Here is a 24673-nt window from a genome sequence, read left to right as displayed (position 1 = left end):
CTATGATTTACTGGCAATTTACTGTGGAATAATTAGTTTGCTATCGATACAGCTGAATTGCTCGCCTGTAAAACCGGATATCCGGTCGTATTGGTTTATCGTTCTCAAGCTTAGTATAGATATGAACGTAAAACAGTCTCAAATCAAACGGGCAATTAGCATTTATTTTACGTAAATATTGCGAAGTAGGACACCAATGCCGTAGCGGCTAATTTTCTCCCACTGATTTTTTTCACGTTTCAAAATGCATGCATGGTACGAAAAATAATTACTTTGAATCCTCGAACAAATCACTCCTGAGACAATCCTTCCTGTTTGTATGCGGTAAAGCTTTCGTAGTTTTTCCACCTAAATCCGGCATTAGATCGTTGCGTGCGTGTTTGAGAATAACTCCTCTTGATATTAGGTGTAGGCAGGCCCCCTACCCGAAGGTGTGGCACAGTGTCAGCGCCCCATGTCCTGTCAATATATTACAAAGTCTATGCCAATATCATTTTAAAGTGCTTTCATTGGCCAATAATATCGGCTACCCGATAATATCGGAGAGCTCTAGTAAAAACAAATGGCTAATTCGTGCTCTAATTCCAACTTTGTGCTGCGCATTTCTCTCAGGGATACAAGATGGACGACCTGCTGACGTCGTACATCAGCCAGATGCTGACCGCCATGAACAGGCAGAGGTCCGAGCGCGCTCACACCAAGTGAACGTCTTACTGGCAGGAGGCCGCCGAGCTCGCCCGCCTGCTGCGTCCCATTGGCCAGCGCTGTACTTGGGGGCGGACCTTCAGCCACCAGCTGTGGTGGATGAGTCGTCGACCTTCTGTCAGCTCGGACCTCTGGAGCCTCCCCGAGGAGAGTTCGATCGGAAGCCAAAGCGACGACGACGACCCCGGCGAAGGTCCGAGCAACCACGGCATCGTGCGTTATCGTGACGATGAGGACTCAAAGTCCAGTGAGGATGATTACCTTTGAAAAGAACAATAACTGGGCTTTCAGGCACAAATTCTGCTTCGTGACAAGCACGTCATGACCGGGAAATATATTTTTTGTATTTATTTCAAATCCTAAGGCTTATTCTGCCTAGTAACAAAGCGTAAGCATGTCACATGACCAAGACATGCTTTGTTTTTTGGTAAATATTTTTGCACCTTAGTTTTTAAACACTAATGTTAGCATATTTTGTTTGTTCATGTTTAAAATTCTAATGACTCAATTTTATTTACCTCTCGAACAAAAAAAACTCACCGTGCCAAACTCTCCTTGATTAACTTTTTTGTGTTTGTTGTTTCTGTGTGAAATGTAACTTTAATATAACTTGACGTGTACAATACCAATGGCTGCCAGTGATGGCGATACACGTCCAAAATATTTGCACTGGACATTTTTTGCCGTAAATGGCAGCCAACAAGTTACAGTAGGGCTACCACGATTACTTCGATAGTCTGTTAATCGCGTTATCTCATTTCGATTCATTACTGAGAAGCCATTTGCAGCCACAGAGGAAGACAGAAATCATAGACTATTTACTGTTAAAAAAAAAAAAGAGTAAAATATAAAAATTCATGAAAATTAAAACATTTTTGGTATTTTTATTTTCCTTTTTAGATTAAAAAAAAAAAAGGTATTAACATATAAGAAAATTTTGGACAGCTAAGAAGCTTAAGAGAATTTGGACAATTTTGAGGTCAACAACATCTACAAACGATTAATCGTCCATCAAAATAGCCATTGATTACTGTATTTTTCAGACTATAAGTCACAGTTGTTGTTTTTTTTGTTTGTCTGGGAGTGTGACTTACGTGTGAAAATATTAACATGTTATTGCATCATTTCACATGTTATTTTCACAGTAAACCACAAGAGGGCACTCAAAGGCCTGGGATTCAACATTGACGGTAACTTAAATAAAAACAACTGAGACGGGCTGAACAAAATGGCACTGAAAAGAAAATCATATTCTGCAGATTACAAGCTGCAATTAGTGAAATATGTACTGTATGTCATGTTTGCATACCGTACACTTATTAAGCGTGTTGTTTTCTATATCTATTTTAAATTGCCTTTCAAGATGATGTGTCTGTTATTGGTGCTGGATTTTATCAAATAAATTTTCCCCAAAAATGTGACTTATACTCTACTGCAATTTATAGTCTGAAAAATACAGTTATAAAAAAAATAGAGTTATATGAACGGTAAGTTGTGATTTAGTCTAATAATCGTGACAGCGCAAGTGTAAAGTAGGTCATTTATATTTATGAGTTACATTGGTGAGTTTTATACTAGTTCAATAATTACATTGCAGTGTTTTTCTCCAGTAAACAATGTCAGTCAAATAAACAAACCTCAAACTCAACTTCACATTGCTTGTATTTTTACTAATCAATAGAAAGTGACATTGTGAGAACATTTTAACTTAACGCATAGACTCCATAATGTATTGACGGGACACGTGGCGCGGGGCCGATAAATAGGGGGCTTGTATTGAGTGGAATCAGAGACAAAGAGCTTTTTTCGTTCTTGTGAATAAATGCTTAAATCCTCGAATTCTTTATAGATATGGACCTAAATTCTTGGTTAAAAGCAAAAAAACAAAACAAAAAACGTGCAGTTAGCATTGTTATTACGTAAATTTGTAGAAGTACAAAGCTCGAAGTACAATGTTAGTCTATTAGTGAATGTAGCTAGCGGCCGCCTGATGTTAACAGAGCCTTTCCGGTGAAAGTTCATGTGAATAAATGCTTAAATCCCCCAATTCTTTATCGATATGGACGTAAAACAATCTCGATTCTTGGTTAAAAAAAAAAATAAAAAACGTGCAATTAGCATTTATACTACATAAATATGTCGGAATACAGTGCTAGTCTGTTAATGTATGTAGCAAGCTGCCGCCTGATGTAAACAAAGCTTTTCCAGTGAAAATTATTTTGAATAAATGCTTAAATCCGCGAATTCTTTATAGATATGGACGTAAAACAATCTAGATTATTTGTTGAAAACAAAAACAAAAAACGTAGAGTTAGCATTTATTTTACGTAAATATGTTGAAGTTAGTGAATGTAGCTAGCGGCCGCCTGATGTTAACAGAGCCTTTCCGGTGAAAGTTCTTTTGAATAAATGCTTAAATCCCCCAATTCTTTATCAATATGGACGTAAAACATTCTCGATTCTTGGTTAAAAACAAAAAAACGTGCAATTAGCATTTATACTACATAAATATGTCGAAGTACAATGCTAGTCTGTTAATGAATGTAGCTAGCTGCCGCCTGACGTAAACAAAGCTTTTCTGGTGAAAATTCTTGTGAATAAATTCATAAATCCGCGAATTCTTTATAGATATGGACGTAAAACAATCTAGAGTATTATTTGAAAGCAAAAAAAAAAAAAAAAAAACGTACAGTTAAAATTCTTGTGAATAAATGCATAAATCCCCAAATTCTTTATAGATATGGACGTAAAGCAGTCTCAATTCTTGGGTAAAAGCACGAAAAAAATTTGCAGTTAACTTTTATTTTATGTAAATATTGCGAACTATGGCGACATTTTTTTTTCACGTTTCAAAATGCATGCGTGGTACAAAAAAATACAATAATTACCTTGAATCCTCGAACAAATCACTCCTGAGACAATCCTTTCTTTTTGTATGCAGTACAGCTTTCGTAATTTTTCAACAAAAATCCGGCGCTAGATCGCTGCATGCATGTTTGTGAATAGCTCCTCTTGATGTGGGTGGCCCCCTACTTGCATGCGAGGCGCAGAGCATGACCGATCTGACCCGTCAATACATTATGAAGTCTATGCTTAACGATCCACTTTTAGACCACAGAAATTAAAGTGCACACAGCCCCCCCCCCCCCCCCCAAAAAAGCTTATAACTCAATCTTTAAAATGATTTAAACACAATCATTTCCCTATTTTGCGACGTTCAACATGCAGAGTAGCACACATGGAGAAATATATAAAAAAAGAGAAAATCACAAAATATATTCTGAGAAACTCAGTAAAGCAGAAAAGGACTTTGGCTAAACTAATTTGGCACAAAAATCATCAACATCTCCTATGTGACAAATACATTCATTTTGCAGAGCAATAGAATCTAATAGCAAGCAACCTTGTAGAGCCTCTTGCCGTACATTCACTCTGTCAGTCCAGCTAGCAGCCGCAATTTAATCACACACTAAAAGAATACATTTTCTTATGCAGCTGCTTGCTGTACACATAACAAAAAAATATTTTCCAAGATGAAGAAAAGTCTACTTTTAAAAAAATATTCAATTGAGAGTCCATCAGGTCCAGTCACTTATTTATAAAAAAAATATTCAATTGTGAGTCCATCAGGTCCAGTAACTTTTTGGAAAATTGTAATTCTGCTTTTCCACGATAAAGTTCGCTTAAAATTTCAAGTTTCTCTAACTTACATACTGTATACTATATATTTACAGTGTACAGTGTATCACAAAAGTGAGTACACCCCTCACATTTCTGCAGATATTTAAGTATATCTTTTCATGGGACACACTGACAAAATGACACTTTGACACAATGAAAAGTAGTCTGTGTGCAGCTTATATAATAGAGTTAATTTATTTTCCCCTCAAAATAACTCAAAATATAGCCATTAATATCTAAACCCCTGGCAAGAAAAGTGAGTACACCCCTTTGAAAAAAAACGTACATTCCTGAATGTCCAAATTGAGTACTGCTTGTCATTTTCCCTCCAGAATGCCATGTGACTCGTTACATGAGTGCTGTCAGCATTGCTGCAGAGATTGAAGAGGTGGGGGGGTCAGCCGGTTAGTGCTCAGACCATATACCGCACTCTACATCAAATTGGTGCGCATGGCTGTCAGAAGAGGCTTCCTCCTGGGGTGTACTCACTTTTGTTGCCAGGGGTTTAGATATTAACTCATTCACTCCCAGCCATTTTCACCAGAGCAAGGCCCTTGGCTCCCGGCCGTTTTTCTGGATTTTGACTGATTTTGCAAGGCCCACAGAAAATTCCGTTCTATTGCTATATAAACATGGAACCCACCAAAAGAAAGATTAGAGTCTCTTCTTTCAGCAGAAAAAAGTAAGTACAGTGGTACCTTTACATACGAAGTTAATCCGTTCCAGGACCTTGTTTGTAAGTCGAAATGGTCGTATGTCGAGCAGGATTTTCCCATAGGAATACATTATAATTCCATTAATTCGTTCCACAGCCCAAAAACCTTCACTAAATCCTTAAAAAATACTGCTGGTACTATTACAAATGGCAATTACACATAGCAAAACAAATAAATTATAAATCAAAATCGGAATAATAATAATTCCTGTATTAATGTAACGAATCGGGTTCTAATGTGGCGGACGTTTTTTGCTGACCCTGAACGCACCGCGGGGCTGACGTGCCAGAGACAGACCGGTGAGCTTGAGTTTCACTTTCACTTTGAATGTTTTCTTGAGAACACCGTCAATTGCGGCAGACAGAAGGTGTTTTTGTTTTGAATAAGTTGTGAAATAAATGATAAAAACGTGGCGAAGTTGGCGATTTCTCTGGAGATGTTACTACAATAAGAATTGTCAGCTTAACTTATAAAGACTGGCGAACGATGGTCGGAGGAGGACCGTGGAGATGTATTGTTGACCCATTTCACGGATGCCCACCCTACGCTCATATTTTTCTGTCATTTGCATCTTCATTTAGAAGGTAAGCGTCAACTTTTCCTTGTTTCACCACCTGTACCAACCTTTTCTGAAACCAGTGTTGATTTGTCACACAAGAAAATCCGCCGTGCATTCGTCTGCGGTGCTGCCATTGTCGTCGTATTTCGAGCATGTCGTCGGATGTAGAAACAAATGGCGAGTCAAATTTTACGTCGGATGTCGAAAAGTTCGTGTGTCGAAGCGATCGTATGTAGAGGTACCACTGTATATATCTTTTTCCATTCTTTAGAAATCAGCATTAGGAAATAGCTTAGTTTGAGCAATTTTCCAATTTCTGATGAAAAAACGGAGAAGATGAACTTTTTGTAAACGCATACATTTCAAACATAACTTTGACTTTATCCAAGCTATTTTTTGCATTAGTTACATCCCAAACATCTGAATAATGTTTCCTTTTACAAAATACTATGAACAACCAGACAAATACAGTTGTTGATAGCAAAGTAACAATTTATTCACACATGACTACTGAGAGATGACGGTTTGTCGCCGAGATGACGCCATTGTCGCCATGTCAGCCGTGTAAACTTTTCCCTCATCGTTGTCTGGCCCCCAAGTATTTTTGCGTTTCTGCGGGATTTGTTCGGCGAGCCGCTGCACTGGGGGTCCCACTTGTTTTGCTTGGTCGTCCAGCGCCTGGCCTCCCAGGAGTCCACTCGGTTGTTTTGTTCAGTCGGAGCGCCGCCTGGCATCATGCTGCCAGCGCTCTGACCGTGCTGCTCATTGCTGTTGAATCGGGTTGCCTGGTCTTACAAAATGTGCTACCGCCCTCCAGTGGCCAGTTTTATTGCTTTAAAATGGGTTTGGAGCTTTGTTCTTTGTTTCTCAGATAGAGCGGAAAAACAAAACAACTCTTGTGTTTGATAGAACAATATGTCTATATGCTACCATAGCAGATTCATGGCGCATTAGGCCCCTGAACTATTTTTAATTTGCCCGTTTTACCCTGAAAACCCCCGTTTACAGACGTCGCACAACCGCTTTTGTTTCAACACAGCCATAAAACGAAGGTAATTAAATATATTTATTATTCAAAATGTCTGTTATTTTAGTGTAGATTCATTAATTGATGTCTAATATTTCGTTTAAAAAAAAATGACTTAAAAAAATTATTCACTCGCATATTTTAAACTTTTAAACAAATTACGTCACAATGAAAAAAATGGCGTCTGTAAAAAAAGTCACGGATATTTACCTGATAACTATCACTTAATTGTATTTTTTTTTTGTTTCTGTCGCATTTTTTCCCGATATGTTCGATGATAAATAATTGATCCAAACATTTAAAAAAATTGGAAAACAAAAACGTTTAAAAGGGTATGAAAAAGAACCTCTCGACCTCTCTTTGACGTCTGCGATTTCTGCATCGCGACCCTTGTTATATTACCATGTTTCACCCAAAAAATTCCCCCAAAATTCAGCTGTGGCAATTCACAGCTCTGTCTTGACACTCAGTGATACATGCTACATGGAGTTTTTGGATCGAAACAAGGTCAGTACGCGATAATATCTTGTTAAACTCATGGCGTCTGTAATTCTGCTCTCGCATGCTCTCATCTCCAGATAGGATTTTGCTGTTTAAACTTTTTTTTTTTTTAAATGCCCTCCTGTTCAAAATTTTTCTTCCCCCAGAAAATTGAGATTTTAAGCTTTCCAATGATGTATCACACGTGCATATCGGACAATTTTGAAAGTTGGCTAGATTGGGGGTCTCAGAGCGGAACTTCAAGACACCTGAGTGTTTTCCGCCATATGCTTCTTATAAAAAAAAAAAATTTTTAAACGCAAAAGACGTATAAATACATTTTTGGGACAATGAAGCATTTAAAAACAACGTATTTATACGTTTCTGGGAGCAAATGAGTTAATGGCTATATTTTGAGGGAAAATAAATGAACTCTATTATATAAGCTGCACACAGACTACTTCATTGTGTCAAAGTGTCATTTTGTCAGTGTTGTCCCATGAAATTATATACTTAAATATCTGCAGATATGCGAGGGGTGCACTCACTTTTGTGATACACTGTATAAACAGGAAGGATTATTCGCACAAAATTCTAACCTGTTTGACGACTAAAAATTTACATTTTTGTGAAATATATCACCCATCGCTACGGCTGCAACATAAAACATGTAGAAAGTAAAGACAGTCTAACTTTCCAAACCGAGCATATTTCGGCTAACGTTGTTGTCATCACTCCTCGATGATGGTGGGCAAATGAGGGTGCGTGGGTGACGTTGGGGCGCTACGCTGGTCCACAGGTGCGTTGACGCTGGAGATGGACCAGACGTCACCCAGCTCTGAAAAAGTACACGAAGGTTAGAAAATGATGCAAAAAAAAAAATGATGCAAAAAAAAAAATGATGCCTTCATCATGAAAACGGTTCATACATGCGGGGTATCATGAGGGGTGTGATATGTGGAAGACCAATGGAAGGGAGATGAGTGATCCATTGGATGGACTCCAGCGAATGCAGGCCTCGTCGGAGGAGTCTGATTCACAACACATACGTGACTACTACTACTTTAAATTGGCAGACATTTTCTTAGTGGAAGTAGTTCCACCATACCTGTTCGAAACTTGCTGTACGGTCCGTTCTTGTGAGTCCGGCGACTGCCGGACAGGAAGGGGAGACCTCTCTCTCGCCACCTATAGATTTGAGGGATTTTGACTCATTGGCTCCCATAGACGGTGGTAGACGTCCGATCCATTTTGCCAGTCAAGATGGATCGACGTCTATCATGGAATACGAAGCATTTGCAATACAAACACAAACGTGTGTTCTCACCAATGGAAAATGAAAATGGAGATGATGAGGATTGCGGAGACGACGTCAGTCAGAATCCACATTAAGTTGTATTCCTCGGGGGTCTGGGAAAGAAGACAATTTTGATTCAAGAAAGGAAGGTTTATGAGAAACAAACTTGACGTTTTAGGACTTTTTTCTGGGCAATATTTTTGTATAGGCTTGCACTTTTTCCATTTTTTTTCTTATAATTATGTATTTTTTCTTGTGTTGCACCAACATTTTTTGCCTCCCAATTCTGACAACCGGCGGTGAAGTATCGGCTGACACGATACCATTTTTTTTTTCTTTTAATAGTACATTATTGCATATTTACTTGAGTGTAAAGTAATTGCTATCATGGCTTGAGGCTCTTTCAGACTTTCAGGCTACGTCTACATATAAATTTAAATAAATTTCTCCAGGGTATTTTGCAGACTATTTTTATGCATGTCCACACTTACATTTAAGGTGCGTTTAAGGCCCCACCGCTTCTGCAAGCTTAGAAAGGAGCATCCTCATATGTTACGTCATTGCCCATATGGTTTACCTCTGAACATAGAACTCATTACTCGCCGGTATCAAATTTCAAAATGACTACACCTTCTAGACTGTTGTTATTTTGTGATCACTGTTTTTTTCATGAACGCAATTGAACGCAATTAGTCAAAGTAATTAATGACTTGTTACTAGCCGCTGACGTTGGATTAGTCTCGATCCTGGTTCTGTTGGACCTGAGTGCAGCCTTTGAGACAATCGATCATAATATCTTATTGCAGAGACTAGAATGCGACATAGGTGTTAGAGGAGCAGCCCCCTGCTGGTTTAAATCATATTTATCTAATAGGTTCCAGTTTGTCAATGTAAACCAGCAATCATCACCGTACTCTAGAGTTAGTTATGGTGTGCCGCAAGAATCGGTCCTCGGGCCCATCTTGTTTACGCTGTATATGCTTCCTCTAGGTAATATCATCACAAAACATGGCATTAACTTTCATTGTTATGCTGACGACACACAACTGTATTTATCAATTAAACCTGAGCAGATCGGGCAAGTGGACAAACTAAGCACCTGCGTCCGAGATATAAATACCTGGATGAGCACGAACTATCTTCTACTTAACCCTGAAAAGACAGAAGTCCTTAATAATAGGCCCGTAAAGTGTGAGAGACTCTTTAGCTGCCCAGAAAGTCACTCTGGACAATGTAAGTGTAGCCTCCAGCACCACATTTAAAAACCTAGGAGTTTTAGTCGACCCTGACTTATCGTTTAAAGGTCACATTAAACAAACCTGCAGAACGGCCTTCTTTCACCTGCGCAACATAGCCAAAATTAGAATTATTTTATCTATAAACGATGCAGAAAAATTCATTCACGTGTTCGTTACATCGAGATTAAATTTAAAATCCTCCTTCTTATATCTAAGACCATTAATGGGTTGGGGCCATCTTATCTCACCGATGCTCTGGTTCCATACCGCCCCAACAGAACACTCCGCTCTCAGAATGCAGGTCTACTGGTAGTTTCCAGGGTTTCTAAAAGTACTGTCGGAGCTAGAGCCTTTAGCCACCAAGCCCGTTTTATGGAATCAGCTTCCAGCTAATATTAAAGAGACCGAGACAGTCTGCACATTTAAGATTAGATTAAAAACGTTCCTATTCGACAAAGCTTATGGTCAGGCTAGTTGAAGTCTGAGTAGACTCACAGTTTAGTCTGAGCTGCACTAGAAGCTATAATGCTGGGGGAAGTACAGCCATTGAGTTCTATCTCCTTTTTCTCACTCTACCTACCACTTGTCTTACTTTATTTCTATTTTCCAATGTTAATACCTAGTTGTCTTGTCTCTTCATCACTAGTCACCCGGTGTCCCCCCCCCCCCCCCCCTCTGGGGAGGGGCTATTTTTCAGCTGCAGCCTCCTGACTGTCCGGACCCCTGGCTGGATGGACGTCCTCGTTGCTACCCCTGTTTCATCTGGCTAGATGGACCTCTTCTTGCTCCTTTACTCCACTGCATTTTTACGGACTGCAACTTCGCCTGCTAATTCCCATTAGCAGTCCTGATGCTACCTGTCAATCCGTCCTGGGAGTGGATCTCTCCTGACTGTGGTACTCCCCAAGGTTTCTCATTTTCTCCCAAAGACTCTGGAGTTTTTGGAGTTTTTCCTTGCCGACATGGAGGGTCTAAGGATGGGGGATGCCCAGGACTTGAACTTTATTTATTCATCTTTGTTGCTTCATTTGCTGTTTCTGATTGTGTATCATATTGCCTCTGCAAAACCCTTTGAGACAACCTTGTTGTGATTTAGGGCTATACAAATAAAATTGAATTGAACGCATCACACAGGAGAAAGAGTGAAGGGAGAGCATGCTCGGCATGTACAAGCAGTCGCCGAGTTGTGATTGAAATAAATCTTTAGAAAACAACGATAGCCTGACATCGTTACTTGGGATTTTACAATCGATGATCAGTTGCGCTCTCACCACTTGGAAAATAAGAAATAGAAGCATATGGTGTGGTGCTGCGTATATTTTCTGGAAGCTGCAACCAGGAGTGCTTGTGCATAACAGTGGCGACAGTTTTGACAGGCAGAAATGTCATGGAAAAAAATCACGCGTGTCTTTGACTGGGGGTACCACACAGGTCACTTTTCAGGGTTTAATTTTCCTCTACGCATTTTTATATACTCACGTTCAGCATTGAGTTGGGAGGCACCAGCTGGCTGGTCGGAGACAACGCGGGAGACGAGCTTTGTAAAAAAACGCTCATCTCCGCGTCATCCGCGACCACAAATGGGCACTGAATTGACCCATATTATTGCGACGTAGTTTGAAGGTTTAAGAAAAATGTGTGGAGAAGATGAGCAGGAATGTCGTGATCGTCCCCGTACCATACCTGTCAACCGGAGGCCATTGGAAATCTTACAAATAGTGAAGTATGCCCTTACAAATTGGTGACTAATCTTACAAGGTTTTATACAGCCCGCAATATGAAAAAAAAAATAAAACTCATTTTTTTGTAAAATAATATGAATATATTGGTAATATTGTCACATATAACCTGGTGTAATCAAAGAACAATCAATATTTTTAGCTTCATCATGATTACTAAAATTTAACAGTGACTTTTTTCATAATTGTACAGTATGTAGCACTTTTGGCAATTTCTATCATGCCTTTTGATATCTGCACTTCATGGCACTTCAGCTCGCAATTCAGTTTGACTTGAAGGCAGTTTGTTAGTGTGTCCAATTATAAATTAAAAAGGTCAATTGATAAAATGAAGTTACCGATGCAATCTTTGAGTCAGAAAACATTTCTTTTGCTAATTCTGAGAAGTGATCAGCAATAGTTGCAAGCAAATTGTGTTCGGCAACAAATTGGCAGAATAAAATTAGCCTGGTACACCAGACTCACCGCTGTTCCAGCTATAACTATTCTCACAGTGTTTGGAAAAATACAAGGGAGAAAAGTCTGGCTGTGCCTGGCAAGAATAAAATCTCCGCTGTCGTCACTTTTCATTCTGCAGACTGCATCTTTATGACCAGTGTTGTTAATCTTACTTTTAAAAAATGTTATTGTTATTGAATATGGCTTTCTCGTTATATGATGTAAAATTACATTAAATGACAATATTTTTCTCATATTACGTCAAATTTAATAAATACTTGTAATGTTACAACTTGAGTTGTCCGATAATGACTTTTTAACTGCATTTGTACAACTCAAACCGATACCGATATATACAGTTGAGTACTTAACATATTATGCCTAATTGTATTGTGATGTCCCACTAGATGCTTTAGTGATAAATGTAATAACTTCAAGGCTTTTTTAAAATTAACATTCTGTGAAAAAAAAGAACAATTTCAACTGAAGTTATGGGAAAAAGTGTTAACATTTCACATTTTTTTCACCACTATATTTATTGTTCAACTCAAAATAGTGCAATAGTATTTGTTTCTAATATTGTGAAGTTTTTGTATCATATATTTTGAATGGCTTTAAAATGTGATGCAAGTGACGTAATCACCATGAGAAAAAGGGGCATGCGGACTTTGGCCAGGACGTGCACGGCGTTGGTGGTGACCGAGTCGGCCCCGGCGCACCATGCCAGCGCGTAGAGCCACGGTTGACTGATCACAAACAGGTTGGTGCTGATATTCGCTGAGGCGTATTTGCTGCGAACATGCACAAAGAGACGTCATACACTTTGGCGACTGGAGATCCGGCACGGACAGTGTTTCAACTACCTGATCTGATGTTGCGACATGCTGCTGTAGTGCAGATTGAGGGTTGTGATGTGCTCGTCTGTCAGCTCCGTGATGGACAGGCGTTCTCCCGACGTCTGCCGCAGCTCGGCGTCGGTGGCATGAACCACATCCCTGTCTTCAGACGGTAGCCAGAGAACCTGCCATAACAGCAAATTTTTCCAGAAGTGGTTCTCAATCTGTTAGACAAGTATTAACACTGATAACGTTGGCTCTATCTAGTGATACTTCAAAGAGACTGAATTAAATGTTCGGACAGCAAGTACAATTCAGTTGTCGTCTCCCGCTTATCCGAGTCACGGGGGCGGCAGCCTCAGCAAAGCGGCCCAGACAGCCCTCTCCTCAGCCACTTCCACCAGCTTGTCTTGGAGAATGCCAAGGCATTCCCAGGCCAGCCAGAGATATAATCTCTCTAGTGTGTCCAACTTCTCCCAGTTGGCCATGCCTGAAGCACCTCCCAAGGGAGGTGTCCAGGGGGCATCCTAACCAGATGTCCAAACCACCTCAACAGGCTCCTCTAGATATGGAGAAGCGGCTCTACTCAGAGTCACTCTCAGATGACTGAGCTCCTCACCCTATCTCTAAAGCTGAGCCCCCCCCCCCTTTGCAAACGGAACTTATTTAACCACTTGTATCCGCGATCTTGTTCTTTCGGTCATTACCCAAAGTTCATGGCCATAGGTGAGGGTAGGAACGTAGAATGACCGTTAAATTGAGAGCTTCGCTTTCCAGCTCAGCTCCCTCTTCACCGCAACACTGTGGACACCGCCCCAATCCGCCTGTTGATCTCACACTCCAACCTACCCTCCCTCGTGAACAAGATCCCGAGATACTTGAACTCCTCCACTTGGGGCAGGCCCTCACCCCTGACCTGGAGCTAGCAATCCAGACTTGGAGGTGCCGATTCTAGTCCCACATCATCTGCAAAAAGCAGAGATGAGATCCCACCACCGAACTCGGCCCCCTCCACAACCCAGCTGCACCTAGAAATTCTGTCCATGAAAGTCACAAACAGAACCGGTGACAAAAGGCGGCGCTGGCAGGGTCCAACCCTCACTGAGAACACGTCCGACTTGTTACAGGCCACACGAACCAGACTCATACTCCTGTTGCACAGGGACTGGATGACCCTGAACAAAGTGCTATCCACCCCGAGTACCCCCCACAGGGTACACCTGGGAACACGGTCATAAGCCTTCTCCAAATCCACAAAACACATGTGGACTGAATTTGCAAACTCCCATGTTCCATCGAGCACGCTAGCGAGGGTAAAGAGCTGGTCTGTGGTTCCACGGCCAGGACGAAAACCACATTGTTCCTCCACAATCTGAGGTTCAACTATCGATTGGACCCTCCTTTCCAGTACCCAGACGTAGACTATCCCGGGGAGAATGAGGATTGTGATCCCCCTATAGTTGGAACATACCCTCTGGTCACCTTTCTTAAAGATAGGGACCACCACGCTGGTTTGCCATTCCAAAGGAACTGCCCCCGATGACCACGCAATGTTAATCAGGAGGATCAACCAAGAAAGCCCTGCTACATCTAAAGCCTTGAGATACCCAGGGTGGACTTCATTAATCCCCGGAGCTCCACTGCCGCGGAGTAATTTCACTACCTGGGCGACTCCTGCCCCAATGATTTGACCCATCCAACCCCAGGCCCCTCAGCTCTGTTTCCTCCATGGACTGCGTGTTGGTGGTAAAAAGTAGGGTTGGGAATCTCTGGCATGAAGCCGATTCGATATGTATCTAGATACACAGGTTATGATTCGATTCAAAAACGATAAATTTTTATGGCCGAGTGATTCAATACGATTCGATACAGTTTAAGAACGATACGGTTCGATACAGAGTGAAAACGATACGATAGTAAACATTTGTTGTGTGTGTTCGTACAGTATTTTAAACATATAAAAAAGACCACATTTCTAATAGCAAAATTAAACAACAAAATTTCATACTAATGTTTTGTTTTATTTTTTTTATGAAAAAAAATTTAGGCTTACTATTTTGTTGGATGGGATTGATAATAAAACTCCAGTGACAGACAACAATAAAGTGCAGCAATTCAATTACTGTATTTCCTTGTGTTTTGAACACACGAGGTAAGTAATTTAAGTACAAACTTTCAACGTAAACATCTTACAAACAAAAAATATTAATTATATGCAGCAGCTCTAGAAAAAAAGAATTAAACCTGCAATGTTATTATCAATAAATAATAAATTATGCTTTACCACTGGTATAATTGGGGGAATAAAAATATGGCATTTTAGACGGACAGGTCAATAATCATTACTTTAACTTTATACACACCAAAGTCTTTCACTTATGCCTGTGTGTCCAAATTTTTTACTCCTCATCACTGTCCATATCTTTTTTGAAGGGCAGATTTTTTTCTTGAGGAAGATCAAGTAATCCACATGTTCATGTTTAAGAAGACTGCGTTTCGTGGAAAAAAAAATCTCCAGAGGGTCATGCTGCCCTTTCCACCATTGTAGTGGGTTATTTTTCAGGGTTAAAAACTCACGATCTCTGTACCGCTCCAGACTTCACACTAGCTCTATCCCATGAGAACAGATCTGGCTGCCTTCCTCACTACTAGGGATGGGAATTGATACGATTTTTACGATTCCGATTCCATTCTCGATATTGCTTAATGATTCGATTCTTTATCGATTCTCTTATCGATTCTAATTCCGGGAAAAAGAAGAACAAACATTTTGATTGGCATCAAGTTTGTTTAATCAGAAGTCACAACCTTACAAACTCACAACGAGGTCAAAAGAGGCCCAAAGCCTCAATGTTAACTGTGGCAATAAGTGGCAAATGCACAAGAATGTGTAACATTTTACTGAAACATTTTTCTAATAGAAATAAAAAATATTGGTATATTTTGGCATATAGGCCGTTGTTCTGCCTTTGGCAATGTCCCCAAACTTTTTCCTGTGAGGGCCAAATAACTTTTCCCTTCTCTGATGAGAGGCCGGGGTCAGTTTGTAACAGAAAAAGTGTGACGATTGCAGGAGTGCGAAATGTAAAAAAAATATTGTTTTTCAGAAAGCCACAATCAAATAACCCTCTGTGGATTCTTCACGGAACAAAAGTAAATAAAATAAAAATAATAATATAATATAATAATAATAAATAATAATAGCACTATTAATTAAATAGATAATAAACAAATAAGCCTCTCTGAGTTATTCACTGAAAAAGGCCAGGAAATAAATAACACTACTGAGGGAGAAAAAAAACAAAACAATTCAAAATGCTCTCTGGAATTGTTCAGGGGGCTGGACCAAATATGGAGCCGCGGGCCGTAGTTTGGGGACCCCTGTTTTTATTTACCAGTATATTGAAATGCATGCTTTTTAGTTTTTATGGCGCTTTCACGCTCAAGTGGTGGCGCCCTTGCGCTTCCTCACGCGAAGAAGAGCGCGAAGAAGAAGAAATGCCGCATCCAAGCCAGTGAGCGAGTTAGTGAGAAAGGGAAACACTGCCACGAGCCTACGTTATTTGTTAATGTTTGTAAAATATCCAGAGCCAACGCCTGTATGTATCATCTTCTGTGTTGTTGTTGTGTGTTTCCACTCGCGATCGGACACTTAAATCCAGTTGTAGTGGTTTAAACGATGTGCTAATGCTAGTGAACGCATGCTAACTGTTTGTTTTGACTGTGTTAGCAGCTAATCATCGCTGATTTGCGTTGATGCGAACCTGTTTGTTATTGGGGACGAAATTGATTTGTTTCATTTCTACTTTTAGTTTCAAGTGATGGTTGAATAAAGTCAGCAAATTATACCAACGTCTTCTGCATCGTCATTTGGGAGTTTAGCTAGCTGTATAGCCAGGACTGAGCCTTAGCGTCTCGGTGAGGACAGTGCAGTCTATTCCCTCCCGATGCAGTTATTTCCATCTCGCAATGACTGCAAGTCGCTTTGTTGTAATTTTTCCTCGTGAAGTGAAGACACACTTTCGAGCGTTCGAACCTACGTCATTGTTATGTTTACGGCGGCAACGCTCGTGCTAAACTATCGTAACCTTTCATTTTCACCCTTTTTCCTGGTGAAGTGTTGCCAGACTTTGGAGCGAGTGGTTCTTGGCGCCATGCTAGTTTGATGCGTCTGGACTACAAGACATGTCACGACGCAATATGCGTCTTTAGGGATCGTTAAGGCTTTTTCATTGTGATGTCGAGGCCTCGAAACACTCGGAACCGGTTCTGAATTGGAATCGGATTTCGATTCCCATCCCTACTCACTACAAAGTCCCACTTTTGTTTTCCTGGGTGCGTTGAAAATCAATCGCTGGACGTCGCTGGCGTGGGTACTCAAACTGTCCATTGTTTTAGCATGTTGCTTCGTTTCCACTACTAGTTTCGTTTTGGGCTGTGAAGAAAACGCTACATGTAGAAAGTAAAGACACGCCCGTGACGATCGGGTAATGACTGGGACTAGTAGCGGTTCTGCCGAAATGCATGGGAAGTTGAGGCAACCACGACCGTGTGTTGTGCTTGTCCATATTATATCATGCGTGCAGTCTCAATCTAAGTGCACTGTGTGGTGAATGACAAAAGCGCAGCATGTAAGTGAAAGCTAAATTATTATCCCATTAAGCAATGCATTGAACGAGGCATTAGAAGTCTATCTCTACTATCGGTTCATTGAATATTTAATGGCTAATTACTGTCGAATGGTAACTTTACTATCGATACAGATGTATCTCTCACCTGTAAAACCGGATATCCGGTCCAGGGGTGGCGTTAACCGAATATTTTCCGTCGTTGACCGGTTTTTTAAAAAGGTGACGGAAAAAACAGAAGTCTGTACGTCATTTTGACAGGTTGCAATTCACACCCCAGACCACAGGGTGGCGAGCGAGCATATTAATTAGCTATTGTCTCTTTTAATGCATGACGTCGTTGGCTATTCTGTCAGAATATTGTAGCGTCACCGGGGTCTGGCGGCAGCACCGTGATTGACACATCAACACGAGGTTCTTATTGGTGCACCCGGTGTGGCAGCGCGTCATCCAATTGGTGGACTAGATTGCCGCCTGTGTATAGACAAGTTTCCGATGTACTTCCGGTTTACTTCTTTATGTCTTCCTTCCCCTTCCGTTTCCGCCTGTTTACCATTGAAGTCAATGGCGGTGGAATCGAAGTTGGAAGGTCTTTATACAAGATCCCGGGAATGTTATTTTGATGTAGGCGGGTGGAGAACCAAGCCAAGGCCTCCATGCTTCGTACCATGTCGATTTCCAAACCATGGGTGCTCGTACTCGTCATACAGGAGGTGAGGGAAGGAGATGTACAAAACTGACAGCTCCTGCAGTCATGCCCCCGCTGTTATGGAAGGTAATGTGCTCTAAAAATACGAAACCTAAAATCTGGCGCATGAAACGACTTGTTGCCTTTGCTATTGATATTACGATGATGATTGTAATTACGAAGTTTAATCATTTTTACAACAACTAGCTTCTGCTACTGCTGCTAGCCGCCTGTTGCTAATCGTGTTTGAATGCACCGCATAAATCCAAGTGTTGCAAGTTTTTATTCGTTTGTTTCCAGCTGGGAAACGCTTTTATAAAAGGGAAGACAACTTGGCTTGTACGTTGATGGTCATATCGAACATATATCGTTTGTGTTTCACAATGATGATGACAGCTCGACTCCCGGGAGAGGCCGAGAGAGAGGCAGGAATTGTGACAGACGGTGGTTCGCCGATATCGCCGTGATCCAACTACGAACTTGTGAACGTAAATATATGCTATTGGAGCTGGAATTACCGAGGACGGGAAAAAAGCACATCTAAATGCCGCCGAGGGCCTCCGTGATGTCGCTATTTGTTCACAAGGCTCCGGAGCTCTGCGGTCTGATATCACATTCTCGTATGCTATTTTTGCAATACTTTTATAAATGTGATTTATTGACCTGTTTTGGAGTGCACCAATCGTTTTAAATAAAACAAGAAATGGAATTATGTCTAAATGTTTTATTGCGATCAATGCCTGCAATAAAAAAAAGAATGACATACTATTTGTGTTTACATCATATGTACATAACCTTGTAGCATTTCCTTGTAACAAAACAATCCATGTCAGCCCTTCTGCAGTCGGCAAATGTAATATAACTTGTAATTTCACCACATTTTGGTCACTAATGGCCGTAGTATCAATCCATTCCTCACGTTAACACAGGCTTTTGAAGATTCCATGGGTTGCTCTGGCTTGATTTCGTAGTTTTATCGTCGTCAATACACTGCTAATACACTGCTACTCAACCGGGCCGGAAGTGCGAAGCCCATATTTCGCTCAGGAAACTTGTCTATAGACCCCAATCACATGACGTCACAACTCCGCCCCCTGACTGGAGCAGCCATATTGTCCGTCAGCTCGTCGTGTTTACACATTACCGCTACGTACATGCCTCCTATTACGGCGTGTTTTTCTGCTCGTTAACATTAATAATCAAAATGGCGAAGGCGTGTGTGGCGGTTGGTTGCAGTAACAGAGAAGATAGACGGAGAGACTTGAAGTTCTACCGTATTCTGAGAGACCCGAAGAGGAGAGCGAGATGGACTGCTGTAATTCGACAAGAAATCTGGGCACCAAACGATCACCACAGACTATGTAGTAGTCATTTTATATCTGGTAAGATGCATTTAATATATATTTAGAAGATTTTGGGCTAACAACCACAATTAAGATCATTGTGTGACGTTGGTGATTGGGGTCTATATAGTTGCCTCTTTTTCTTTGGGAGTGGAGTTGTTTTGTTGGTGTTGTTGGCGGTAAGCAGAGTAAAAAGAGGGAGAAAAATACAACTTCCGTGTCTAATTTTTCGCCGCCAAGCAAGCGTTACAATATTAATTAAAAATGAATGAAAACTAAATACTATTGAATATGTCATCATTATCATTTTAAAAATTTAAGTGACTGGTAAAAATAGATTATGACCGGATTTTTATGACCCTGTCAGTCAAAATGACAGACAACGAAAATGTTTAGCGCAACCTCTGATCCGGTCGTATCTGTTTATCGTTCTCAAGCTTAGTAAAAAGGAGCTCCTCAAAGTATTCCTTCCACCATCCGACAAGATCCCAAGTTTGAAGTCAGTAGCTCCCCGCCCCGACTGTAAACAGAGTGAGGGAGATGCCGCCTTTCTCCCCTGAGGTGCCGGACGGTTTGCCAGAACCTTTTTGGAGCCGATCGATACTCTTCCTCCATAGCCTCACCGAACTCCTCCCACGTCCGAGTTTTTGCCTCAGGGACCGCCACAGCTGCACTCCGCTTGGCCCACTGGTACCAGTGAGCTGTCTCAGGAGACCCACCGGCCAACTATGCCCACTAGGCCTCTTCTTCAGCCTAATGGGCCCCCTCACCTCCGGTGTCCACCATCTGGTTCGGGGGTTTCCGCCATGACTGGCACCAGCTACCTTGCGGCCACAGCTCTCAGCAGCCGCCTCGACAATGGTAGAGCGAAACAAGTCCATTCAGACTCAATGTCTCCCACTGACCCCGAAACACGATCGACGCTCTGTGAGTTGAAAATCAGTCTGACAGGTTCATCCGCCAGGCGTTCCAGCACTCTTTCTCAACACAGACAGTTGCCAGAGAGAAAAAAAAACACGTTTCACCACCGCTAGACACACTAAACATGCTGGAGTTAACTCTCGTAGCTGGTGGGAAACGTTCATTACAGTCTTTACCAACCTTTAATTTTGTATAAATGCGAAATCATATTGGAGGTATTGCCTCTTCGGCAGCCACCCTCTGCAAACATGTTTTACATGTAGGTTGGACCTCCTCCTCTAAGCCGCGGCCAACATTAACGTTTCTGTAGCCAAGAATTCCCATACCACCGATTTCGTTTTCTTCGATGGGGGAAAAAGTTCAGGAGTTTCACCTCCTCTAGCCATCGTGTAGCACAGCTGACTCACTGACACTGAGCAACAACCAGTGGGGTAGGTTTGAGGGAGGATTCCTCCTTGCATTTTTTGGACATAAAAAATAGTTAATACCGTAGGGACGGTATGACGGATTTTTTTTTTGCCGTTTTGAAATGTACCTTGAAACTGGTAATTGGCGCATGTCTAATTGGGAATAAAGTGAATAAGTGACGAGCATCAACTAATGAGGTAGTAGTAATGTAACAGTGCGCATATGACAATTTAAAGTAAAAGTAGCACCCCCCACCCCACAATTTTTTTTTATTGTTTTTTTTTTTTTTTGGGTGTGTGTGTGTATGTTCAATGTATTTATTCAGATTTAGCACTGGAATGATCTATATACAAGACATGCTTTTTTTTTCCACTTTTTCCCCCGAAGTATAATTTTAAAAAATATAAATATATATATATTTATATATATATATATATATTAGGGCTGTCAAAACGATCGCGTTAACGGGCGGTAATTAATTTTTTAAATTAATCACGTTAAAATATTTGACGCAATTAACGCACATGTCCCGCTCAGACAGATTTAAATGTCAGTAGAGTGAAATGCCCCACTTGTTAATTGTGTTTCATGGAGTTTTGCCGCCCTCTGCTGGCGCTTGGGTGCGACTGATTTTATGGGCTTCAGCACCCATGAGCATTGTGTAAGTAATTATTGACATCAACAATGGCGGGCTACTAGTTTAATTTTTGATTGAAAATTTTACAAATTTTCTTAAAACGAAAACATTAAGAGGGGTTTTAATATAAAATTTCTATAACTTGTACTAACATTTATCTTTTAAGAACTACAAGTCTTTCTATCCATGGATCGCTTTAACAGAATGTTAATATTGTTAATGCCATCTTGTTGATTTATTGTTATAATAAACAAATACATTCCTTATGTACCGTATGTTGAATGTATATATCCATCTTTTGTCTTATCTTTCCATTCCAACAATCTATTTTACAGAATATATGTATAATTTACAGAAAAATTATAAAATTTTATAGATGGTTTGAATTGCGATTAATTGCGATTAATTACGATTAATTAATTTTTAAGCTGTAATTAACTCGAATAAAAATTTTAATCGTTTGACAGATAGTATGATTTAAAAAATATTTATTCATATATATATTTTTTTTTTTTTTTTTTAATGATTGGTTTTTGAGCACCTTAAATGTAATAATTAATTATGATAAATGTCAAACATGTTACTGTCCCACAGAATTATATTTAAACAAGAGTAAAGTAGAAAAAAGTCTTTATTAAATGCTTCATTGAGTGAGTCCACTCAAATCTGCTCACTTTCACACAATGAGTTGCCACAGCAACTATTTAACAAGTTAAATGATGATTGACGCATACGGTGCTTTGAAGTTTCAACTTCCAAGCGTCTCTGGCAAGATCGAACCTTAACGTCTGTCAATCATCACTAACATTAATTAGCAACTCCAGTGCACTGCCTGACCAAGAAAAGCCGTAGGAGCGAGAGTGAGAGACTACCGTATTTTTCGGACTAAAAGTCGCAGTTTTTTTCATAGTTTGGCTGGGGGTGCGACTTATACTCAGGAGCGACTTATGTGTGAAATTATTAACACATTGTTATATCATGTCACATGTTATTTTGGTGTTTTGGAGTGACACTGATGGTTTGGTAAACATGTTAGCATGTTCTTTAGGCCATAGTTATCTGAATAACTCTTAATAGCTATGTTACGTTAACATACCGGCCACGTTCGCATTTTGTTGTTCATGCTTGATGTAACATTATCTTACTGTACACTTATTCAGCATGTTGTTCTATATTGTATTTTTAATTTAAATTGACTTTCAAGATGAAATATCTGTTCTATGTGGTCTATTTTATCAAGTAAATTTCCCCCAAAAATGCGACTTATACTCTGGTGCGACTTATATATGTTTTTTTCCTCTTCATTGGGCATTTTATGGCTGGTGCGACTTATACTCAGGTATGACTTATAGTCCGAAAAATACCGTCCTTGATCGGATCAGCACAGCTCCATAAAATACTGCATTTAATTTTTTTTTTTTTTTTTTAATTTGAAAAAAAAATCCGCGATGGACTGAGGGCGCGAAGTCTGAAGTGTGAAGTTTGAAGGGCGAAGTAGCGAGGGATAGTACTACAACTGGTTGTCAAATGGGGACCGTAAAATATCGTCTCGTGGGACGCAATTGGCACATGGGCTGCAAATTTGAGACCACTCTCCCATATTAATGGAATTAAAACATAGTAGTGAGGGATCACTGTAATGCAACAGCGCAAATATTGCATATACAGAACCCTGATTCAGACTGTGCTTTATGTATATTTTTTAAAATACTAATACTTATTACTAATATGGCCTATTTTGATCTTTTTCATTTATCAACAAAAACTCCGAATATGGCCTCAAGAACATATTTTAAAAAGATTCAAATACGACTGAAAAGATTCCTACCTGTGAAGAGTTGATGTGGGTCAGAACCACTTCCAGAGTGACGTTGACGTACGAGGCATTGTAAGGATGCCCCGGAGGCGGCTGACGCAGGTCAAAGATAACGCGTCGGCCGCTTCGCGACGCCACCTGCAGGAAGTCGGCCAACGAGGGAACAGATTGGTTCCTGGCCCGCTGGCGGTCCACCTCGCTCAGGGAAGACGCACTTCCGAACGGATCCCTCTGAAAATGAGATAAGCACTTCACATGAGCTCCCGTCGACGGTGATAGACGTTCGGTTTATTTGAACCGCAAAGGCTCTTACAGATAAGAACCACTCGCCGGCGTTTAGCCGTTGTATTTCGGCCCAAGTGAACATGCAGGCGTTTTGGTGCGTTCTGTTGGGGAAAACGTCAGCGACGTTGGTGGTTCTTCGCAGGGTGTCGTCGTGCATCAGGAAGGGAACGCCGTCATAACTGCCAAGTAGAAAAGTCTTTAACTTTTTATAAAGGAACTCACTGAATGCATTGGCTGCTAGTGATCATTTACAGTATTTAAAATACCACCCCCCCCCCCGACAAAAACCAATAGGAATGGTCCAAAATCAACAGGAAGTGAGCAAAAAACAGAAAAATGTGACCGTAACTGCCCCAAAAATCGACAGCAAGTGACGTTAAATGTCCAAAAATCAACAGGAAATGACCCCAAAACAACAAGAATTGACTCATAAGAACCTCAAAATCAACTGGAAGTGAGCAAAAATCAAAAGGATGTGACCCTGCTAATGCCCCAAAATTAACTGCAATTTGAACCAAAATCATTAGAAAGTGATAAATTGTAAGTATTTGAAAGTATTCACCAGGCAAACACATTATTGCTCAAATATACAGTGGGGCAAATAAGTATTTAGTCAACCACTAATTGACACCACTTGAAAATATTAGAGAGGCCTGTAATTGTCAACATGGGTAAACCTCAACCATGAGAGACAGAATGTGGAAAAAAAAGAAACCAGAAAATCACATTGCTTGATTTTTAAATAATTTATTTGCAAATCATGGTGGAAAATAAGTATTTGGTCAATACCAAAAGTTCATCTTAATACTTTGTTAATACTTTGTTTGTTTGTTTGTTTGTTTGTTTGTTTGTTTGTTTTTTGTTGCCCTTTGTTGGCAATAACAGAGGCCAAACGTTTTCTGTAACTCTTCACAAGCTTTTCACACACTGTTGCTGGTTTTTTGGCCCATTCCTCCATGCAGATCTCCTCTAGAGCAGTGATGTTTTGGGGCTGTCATTGGACAACACGGACTTTCAACTCCCTCCACATATTTTCTATGGGGTTGAGATCTGGAGACTGGCTAGGCCACTCCAGGACCTTACAATGCTTCTTACGAAGCCGCGCCTTTGTTGCCCTGGCTGTGTGTATGGGATCATTGTCATACTGAAAGACCCAGCCACGTCCCATCTTCAATTCCCTTGCTGATGGAAGGAGATTTTCACTCAAAATCTCTCGATCCGTGGCCCCATT

General features: G+C 40.5%; 2 protein-coding genes across 7 annotated transcripts in view; one reads left to right on the top strand and one right to left on the bottom strand.

Moving 5' to 3' along the window:
* The window catches only part of LOC130911152 (unconventional myosin-VIIa-like), a 68958-nt gene extending 61268 nt beyond the window's left edge, over positions 1–7690 (top strand). For 4 of the 5 annotated variants that reach the window (XM_057828918.1, XM_057828917.1, XM_057828916.1 and 1 more), the window contains one exon: positions 613–7689. In XM_057828918.1, coding sequence (XP_057684901.1) covers positions 613–705 — 93 coding nt within the window. In that variant the 3' untranslated portion in view covers positions 706–7689. Of the gene's footprint in view, positions 1–612 lie in introns of all 5 variants that reach the window. The other variant, XM_057828919.1, reaches the window with a different exon arrangement.
* LOC130911153 (glycerophosphodiester phosphodiesterase domain-containing protein 5-like) overlaps positions 3848–24673 on the bottom strand; it is a 39763-nt gene continuing 18937 nt past the window's right edge. Inside the window, exons 10-17 of one of the 2 annotated variants that reach the window (XM_057828921.1) lie at positions 23471–23621; positions 23170–23388; positions 12744–12901; positions 12524–12671; positions 8496–8578; positions 8277–8356; positions 8098–8199; positions 7878–8006 (exon numbers count right to left, since the gene is read on the bottom strand). In XM_057828921.1, the coding sequence (XP_057684904.1) occupies positions 8108–8199; positions 8277–8356; positions 8496–8578; positions 12524–12671; positions 12744–12901; positions 23170–23388; positions 23471–23621 (931 nt within the window). In that variant the 3' untranslated portion in view covers positions 7878–8006; positions 8098–8107. Of the gene's footprint in view, positions 8007–8097; positions 8200–8276; positions 8357–8495; positions 8579–12523; positions 12672–12743; positions 12902–23169; positions 23389–23470; positions 23622–24673 lie in introns of both variants that reach the window. The other variant, XM_057828920.1, reaches the window with a different exon arrangement.

Source organism: Corythoichthys intestinalis, unplaced genomic scaffold, assembly GCF_030265065.1.
Source record: "Corythoichthys intestinalis isolate RoL2023-P3 unplaced genomic scaffold, ASM3026506v1 HiC_scaffold_23, whole genome shotgun sequence".
NCBI classification, from domain to species: domain Eukaryota; kingdom Metazoa; phylum Chordata; class Actinopteri; order Syngnathiformes; family Syngnathidae; genus Corythoichthys; species Corythoichthys intestinalis.
The sequence above is the reverse complement of the archived record's forward strand: the minus strand, read 5'-3'. Positions and strand labels throughout refer to the sequence as shown.